The following is a 6988-nucleotide window of genomic DNA, read 5'->3' as shown; positions in this document are numbered from 1 at the left end:
AAAAAGAGAAAAGTTGGGAGGTTGTATCAAAGCATAGCTCAGTAGCTTAGTACATATAAGATACATAAATGTCGTTTCATTTGTCTGAGTACAAGGTTTTATTTTTTCAATTTTGCACCCTGTTTTGTCCCACTTCTCAAGAATGACTGGGCAATTATGACAGCGTGAAAGCAGCATGATACTGCAGTTTGGGCTGGATTATTTGTGTAATGTGGCTTTCATGGGTTTTTGCATTGCTCAAGACTGTATTACAAAAAGTGTCTTATACAAATTCATTTATCTTAATCTTATTGTGCATTAAAACGCTTTAATGACCACATAACACGCATGTTTTGTTTTCATTATGGGTATTTTTTTCCTTGTGTTGCCTAAAAAAAAAAAGTCACAAGCCTGCTGGGGCAATGACTTAATCAACTGTTTCTTAAAAAGTATAGGAAATTTAGGTTACTGCCAAGCCTCTTTCATACTCCATTCCAAAAGCAGGAGTAGGCTAATAAGGAAAGAATTAAAATATAGCCTTATGAGGAAGTCGAAACTGCTGTTCCGCAGAGTTTCTAATGTGGATGACATGGCAGGTGATGGCCACGAGTCCTTTGGAGAGAACTGAGTCATGATGTGTCATTAACCAGCTGTTAAAGTGCAAACAGTTAGCTGTGTCTCGTTTAGAAGGCTGCGTCCTCCAGGTCGCATTTAAGGCTGCATACGTCATCGGAAAAGTCTCATTTAAGAAAAGTAATGTTAAATTGCAAAGTAAAAAAGAAATTATAGTATTTTAAACCTCACATGGAATAACAGTGAATTTTATTATGGTTACTTTTCTTAAATAAGACATCCTTAATGACGTATGCACTGCACATACTATGCAGCCTTCAAATGCGACCTCCGGAGCACGCAGCTTCCGAAACGAGCCGCAGCTAGTACTGTCTGTGTATATAGCGGTCTATCTCTCTCTCTCTCTCTCTCTCTGTTCGCTGTAACGCTTTATATCGCGACATTAAATGTGTGAGGACACAAACACTGAAGACGATGAAGTAAAAGTCAAACTGACAGAGGTGAAAGAGCTACAGTGTGTGTGTGTGTGTGTGTGGGAGAGAAACGGAGAGAGAAAGAACGTGTCAAAGACCCGCCTACTGGGGTGAGAGATTGTAAATTTTGTGATCTTTAAATGATGAGCCAGTGGAAATTCTCATTTTAGTGCGCGTTTGCTTCGAGTCAGGACCACTACACTGAAAACAGTAAGAGAATATTATTTACATGTGACTAATTCGTTAATATTAATCATATATACATAATTGTAACTATGCTACATTTCTATGCTACATTTAAAAATATTTAATCATTTGAGCATTTTAGAAGTTAATTGAGACTATTTTACTTCACTGTTCACTGCTGACAGAGTTGAATGGATTAATGAATGAATTACACTTAATTAATAATAATATTTCAATAATTAATCTATTTTTGTAGTGTTTTATACAGTAGAGATTGTTTCAAAGCAGCAACACATTATTAAACAGGAAAGTAACAGAATAAATGATGCAAACTTGAAAAATGTGGCAAATCCAAATTCTGCTATAAAGCAGCTGTAGCAAGACAATAGTGTCACTGTTTAGCTCCAGTCAGTTCAGTGTTGGTTTAGTTCAGTTCAATAACTGTAAAGTTCATTCATTATGAAAGTTCAGTTCAGCTCTACTGAAGACAGTAGTGTCATTTAGTGTCAGTGTAATTAAACAATTATATTGTATTATATCACACATACAGTTAATTAATAATTGCTTAACAATCTTCCTTAGTTATTAAATTGATTTATTTGTTGTGCAGGAAGAAATGTTGGCTGCTTTCAGAGGACTTCCAAGGATTTTGCTAATATTCAGTCTAGTACTGAACTCCACTTTAGGTGCTGACACTGGATGTGATGACTGGATTCTTAATGGAAACGATGGTGTCTGCTGCAAGAAATGCAAGCCAGGTACAGAGACATTTACTGACAGCAATGTACTGCGTTATGTAACCTAATAATATTTTTGTAATACTGACATATTCTTGTAAAAATGTATCTTAATTTTAAAAAGGTGCAATTTAATAATTTTCCTTTTTAAAAATAATTTATTGGAATATCGAAGATGCCAAAAAGCGGATTACAGATTATCACTGAAATTACACATTAGTGAAGGAAGTTTCAGATCATTTTGAAAGTGTCACATGAAAAGGATGTGGTTTAGCACTCAAAGGGAAATCCATGAATTGTTCTGTCATTGCGTAAAGATGACTAGATCATCCTTAGAGAACCCAAAGGGTTGTCCTAGAAATCTTACTGTAAATAAGGAGCTCTGTAAAGCTTACTCGAAATGTCCATTTTCAAACCTTCTGAGACGCAGTGGGTGTCATTCTCTATTAGCAGTAACTATCCTATGTCATTCCAGATAAGCAGACGTTATGTTGTATGACATCAGTTAAACATACAGTGGGACTAAAACGTTAATATATTATCAGATAAAAAGTTGAACTTTATATTTGTCAAAACTTTTTTATTGCTGGATTTTAATGATATGAAAAAAAAAAATCCCTAAGACCTTCGGACACCCTTTAGTGATTAGAGTGCTGACGTCATACGTCTATAAGTGTCAAATGTGTGTGAGATTCAGTGGCCATGCTGAAAGCAGCTGCTTGTGGTTACAGGGAACCGCTTGGTGGAAAGTTGTGGAAGAGACCCAGAAAAGCTCTGTACCCCCTGTGAACCCGGAACTTACGTTAACAATCTAAAATTATCTTGTTTGAGATGTACCCAGTGCATAGGTATGCTCCAGTTTTACATCCTCACTACCATTTTGGTTAGCAAAAGATAATAAATGGCTATGAGAGAACAAATGATTTTATTTATCTGCATCATCATAAGCTTTGATATGTGCTTCATGCCGAGTACATAATATATACATAATATCATACTGAGTAAGCATTAATCTTTCTGGTACATGTTTACAGGAAATCAGTTTACACATAAACCTTGCACTATCAGCAGCGATACCGTATGTGGATGCAAGGACGGATATCGGTGTGGAAACAACAAATGTTCCTTCTGTGTTGATGAATGCAAGGTGGGGGAGGAGCCCACCAAAGAACGTAAGATTTGAATTTAACCCCTATTCTTGACCTTCTCCGATTAAGAAGCTCTCAGGCTGTTTAATATCAAATTGCTTGCTGTTATGCTGTATTATTTTTTAATAACATTCTGTAAATTAATGCTTGCAGGATCTTGTAGAAAATGTCCAGAGGGAAAATTCAATGATAAAATCCACAGTGTGTGCAAAGAATGGAGAAAAAGGTAGCGTACACTTGGCTGTTTTTTAAATATTATTTCTCTGAAATGCATTTGCCATAAAACTCATTCAAACTTTCTTATTCATTCTCTAGTTGTCCTGATGGACAGACTTTGGTCAAAGGAAATGTTACCAGTGACAGTACATGCATATATTTAGAAGGTAAGAAGAAAATACAGGAGAACATAACTTGGATGGCAAGCAACATGCCTCATCATTTAATGTTTTTGTGTCTGTTACAGAACCGAGACCAAAACTCTTACCTACTGGGGCAAAAGATGAAAATGGTCAATTAAAATATCTAGTGAAAAAAAAAAAACATTATCACCATTGCAGAGCTGTGCTCAAGTTAATTGGATTTATATTTTAAAATGAATATCAAATTCTAACCTCAAGGGCATTTTTGTTTCCTCTAGAACAGACAAACTGGCTTCCAGTTTTCATTGCTGCAGGGATGGCAGGTTTGGCTGTCCTTTTTATCATAGCATCTGTGGTTGCATACGTAAAGGCACAAAACAAAACAGAGAAGAAGCCAAAAACCGATACCCCTGACCAAGGTACCACTTAAACCTTTGTGTTCATTTTGTCTTTCCTATATGGCGTTCTTAGAATAAAACTACCTGTCATGATATTGTCTGATTTTACAGTATTGTCATTCCTTTCTTTTAGACCACTCAGACGAGTCCAGGGTAATGGTTGTTGAGCAGGAAGACTGTAGTTTTCGTCATCCTGAGCAGGAACAGGGTGGCAGCTCAGAATCCATCAATACGCAAGACTCAGAGTCTAAACTCATAGTGTGAGTTTACTGGACAGTATTTATTTTTTTTATCTGACTTTAGCATTGCTACAGGGACAAGAGGACAAAACCTCTGAACATCTACTAAACTGTGAAATACATACTTGACTGGGCGTCGATCCGCCATTCCAGTTGGTGTATCGGTGATTAATTTGAACAAAATGAGTTACATTTGTTCTGAAGAACAAAATGAACTTTCACGTCGGAGTTTCTGAAGTGTGGTGCACCTTAATAACACAAAGATGAGAGGTTGTTAATGTAGGTGTGCAGTAGCAGACAGCATGTCAACACTTTTATGAGAGTAGGCGTCATCTACTGGTGCTTGTGTCACATTTTCAGGTCAAAGCCCTCTTGAAATACCCTGGTGGGCTTCCCCACTTTTTCTAAAAGAGCACCATTTAAAAAAAATGATCTTTGGATCAAGAACAAAGAGGATAACATAAACACAATGAGACTGTTTTCAATGGAATGTTTGCACTTTAACCATTTTTATTTAATAATAGTTCTTTGTCCAGTTTTTATTTCAATTTTTTTATTGTCTGGAAATCAGCAGAGTAGTTTTTTGGTAGCTAAATGTGGTTGACCGTATCATGTAGGAAGTGAACTGCTGAAACTAAACATTTGACCTCAGGATTTTTTGGTGCATTTTACTGTTTTGTACATTAGGATTTAAAAATAAGTAAAATTGTCAACTCTTGCCTTTCTAAGCCCTGGGTTAACAAAATTATGACTTACTGTTCATTCATTCACAATTCCTTCTTTATCTGGGGTTAGGAATTTACCCTGGACATTTAGGTTTCGATTTAAGGTTTCACATGCTACATTTGTAAATCCCGGGTTAAAATTCTTATTTGCATAGTCAATATCATTGGATGAACTGCTTAAATTAAAGCTTGTCTCGCTCATACGCAGCAGTTGGGCTTATTTATTCCTGGCTGTACCATCCGGTTTATGCTAAACATACTTTTCGAACTTTCAACTGTAAAATTAAAATAGTTTCTTCACCCCAATTAACGCGTTTCCGTCACTGTTTCACATTTACCTCTCAAACGCTGAATGTTGCGATAACTCTACAAACCGCATGAGTAATTAATGAGGCGAGCGCTGTTTAGTTTATGATTGGTTGTTGGCCCTTACGTTCTGACGTCGCATCGTTTCACACGCAAAGATGACAACGTAACACTCCAAAGAGAAAGGAAAACTTGAAATCGCATCATATGACCCCTTTAAGGTCAGTGTGAAAAGCCCCATAAAAGCATATAGAATGTAAAAACTACACTGTTGCACTATAGTATACTGCACGGCTTGTTCTGTAGGCAATATTGTAATTGTATATCAGCTTGCCCCAGGGTTCTGAGAATCCAGGTGTTTGGGAATTTCCTGTAGGTAAATACCTTGAGTTCATGGAGTGGATACTGAGGTCATTAAACAAGTTATTGGGTACAAAATCCTCTGAAACTGCAAAAACATGGACGATTTCCTTTAAGTTTATTCTCACTGAGAATGGAGGTCAATAAACCAGTTAAAGCGAGTAGCTTCTGACATGGTTTTACATATCTAATCTAATCTAAAAGGATTGTTCAGTGGACTGTATATCCTGCTGACTCAGTGGGAGTTCCCTGATGACCAGAGTTGAAAAATATTTACTGTATCTGTAATGTTATTAATCTAGGAATCATGATGAATCATTTTGCATTCCAGTTTTATTTTCCTCCCACGTCTAGACATACGTGTACCAACGTGCTGAGCTCTGCATCCACAAAAAAGAAAAACCTCATATTATTTGGCTCCAAGGAGCTGTTTTCTCAGGGCGTTATAAGCATAACAGCAATAATGGAACAGGAGTGGAACAACTGGTGGGTGAGCAATGTGATAATGGTGCTAGTCTTTAACTGTCAAAAAAAAGGTCACCGTTTAATGTCACTTTATGCATCACCATGGGTTTACTGTGTAAAGCCGTATACCGGGTAATCCTGTTTATAAAACAGCTCCTACCGTTGCACTATAGTATACTGCACGGCTTGTTCTGTAGGCAATATTGTAATTGTATATCAGCTTGCCCCAGGGTTCTGAGAATCCAGGTGTTTGGGAATTTCCTGTAGGTAAATACCTTGAGTTCATGGAGTGGATACTGAGGTCATTAAACAAGTTATTGGGTACAAAATCCTCTGAAACTGCAAAAACATGGACGATTTCCTTTAAGTTTATTCTCACTGAGAATGGAGGTCAATAAACCAGTTAAAGCGAGTAGCTTCTGACATGGTTTTACATATCTAATCTAATCTAAAAGGATTGTTCAGTGGACTGTATATCCTGCTGACTCAGTGGGAGTTCCCTGATGACCAGAGTTGAAAAATATTTACTGTATCTGTAATGTTATTAATCTAGGAATCATGATGAATCATTTTGCATTCCAGTTTTATTTTCCTCCCACGTCTAGACATACGTGTACCAACGTGCTGAGCTCTGCATCCACAAAAAAGAAAAACCTCATATTATTTGGCTCCAAGGAGCTGTTTTCTCAGGGCGTTATAAGCATAACAGCAATAATGGAACAGGAGTGGAACAACTGGTGGGTGAGCAATGTGATAATGGTGCTAGTCTTTAACTGTCAAAAAAAGGTCACCGTTTAATGTCACTTTATGCATCACCATGGGTTTACTGTGTAAAGCCGTATACCGGGTAATCCTGTTTATAAAACAGCTCCTACCTCTTGTGAAAAAAAACAAAACAAAAAAAAAATCCCTTTTTTTTTTTTTTTCCCCACAGAAGTTTCATTTTGTGGGAAGAGAAGGTCTCACTAGAAATTGATGTTTGAGGTGCTTTCCGCAGAGATTTGCATGAATTTGTTGATTAGGGAAAGTCTTAACCTTTA

The 6988-nt window shown here is 36.9% G+C and overlaps 1 protein-coding gene across 2 annotated transcripts; it reads left to right on the top strand.

Annotated features, from left to right (window-relative positions):
* The first annotated feature begins 949 nt into the window (after positions 1-949).
* Positions 950-4568, top strand: LOC107708826 (tumor necrosis factor receptor superfamily member 9-like). Of its 2 annotated transcripts, XM_016513160.1 has the most exons (10): positions 987-1052; positions 1196-1235; positions 1822-1969; positions 2680-2796; positions 2983-3120; positions 3250-3322; positions 3412-3479; positions 3560-3604; positions 3734-3874; positions 3987-4568. In XM_016513160.1, the coding sequence occupies exons 3-10, from the start codon at positions 1828-1830 to the stop codon at positions 4115-4117; spliced, it is 855 nt and encodes a 284-aa protein (XP_016368646.1). In that variant the 5' UTR covers positions 987-1052; positions 1196-1235; positions 1822-1827; the 3' UTR covers positions 4118-4568. The 2 variants fall into 2 exon arrangements, with proteins under 2 accessions (XP_016368645.1, XP_016368646.1); XM_016513159.1 differs by lacking the exon at positions 1196-1235 and having other exon boundaries at positions 950-1052.
* Positions 4569-6988: the final 2420 nt, after the last annotated feature.

The sequence above is a fragment of the Sinocyclocheilus rhinocerous genome, unplaced genomic scaffold, assembly GCF_001515625.1.
Source record: "Sinocyclocheilus rhinocerous isolate Xijiao unplaced genomic scaffold, SAMN03320098_v1.1 scaffold1406, whole genome shotgun sequence".
NCBI classification, from domain to species: Eukaryota; Metazoa; Chordata; class Actinopteri; order Cypriniformes; family Cyprinidae; genus Sinocyclocheilus; species Sinocyclocheilus rhinocerous.
The sequence above is the reverse complement of the archived record's forward strand: the minus strand, read 5'-3'. Positions and strand labels throughout refer to the sequence as shown.

Excerpts from the sequence above, each read along its gene's own strand:
- LOC107708826 (XM_016513159.1), top strand. The coding sequence starts at position 999 with ATGTGTGAGGACACAAACACTGAAGACGATGAAGTAAAAGTCAAACTG. Across the intron at positions 3,480-3,559 it reads TACATGCATATATTTAGAAG|AACCGAGACCAAAACTCTTA; the intron begins GTAAGAAGAAAA and ends TGTCTGTTACAG. Across the intron at positions 3,605-3,733 it reads TGGGGCAAAAGATGAAAATG|AACAGACAAACTGGCTTCCA; the intron begins GTCAATTAAAAT and ends TGTTTCCTCTAG.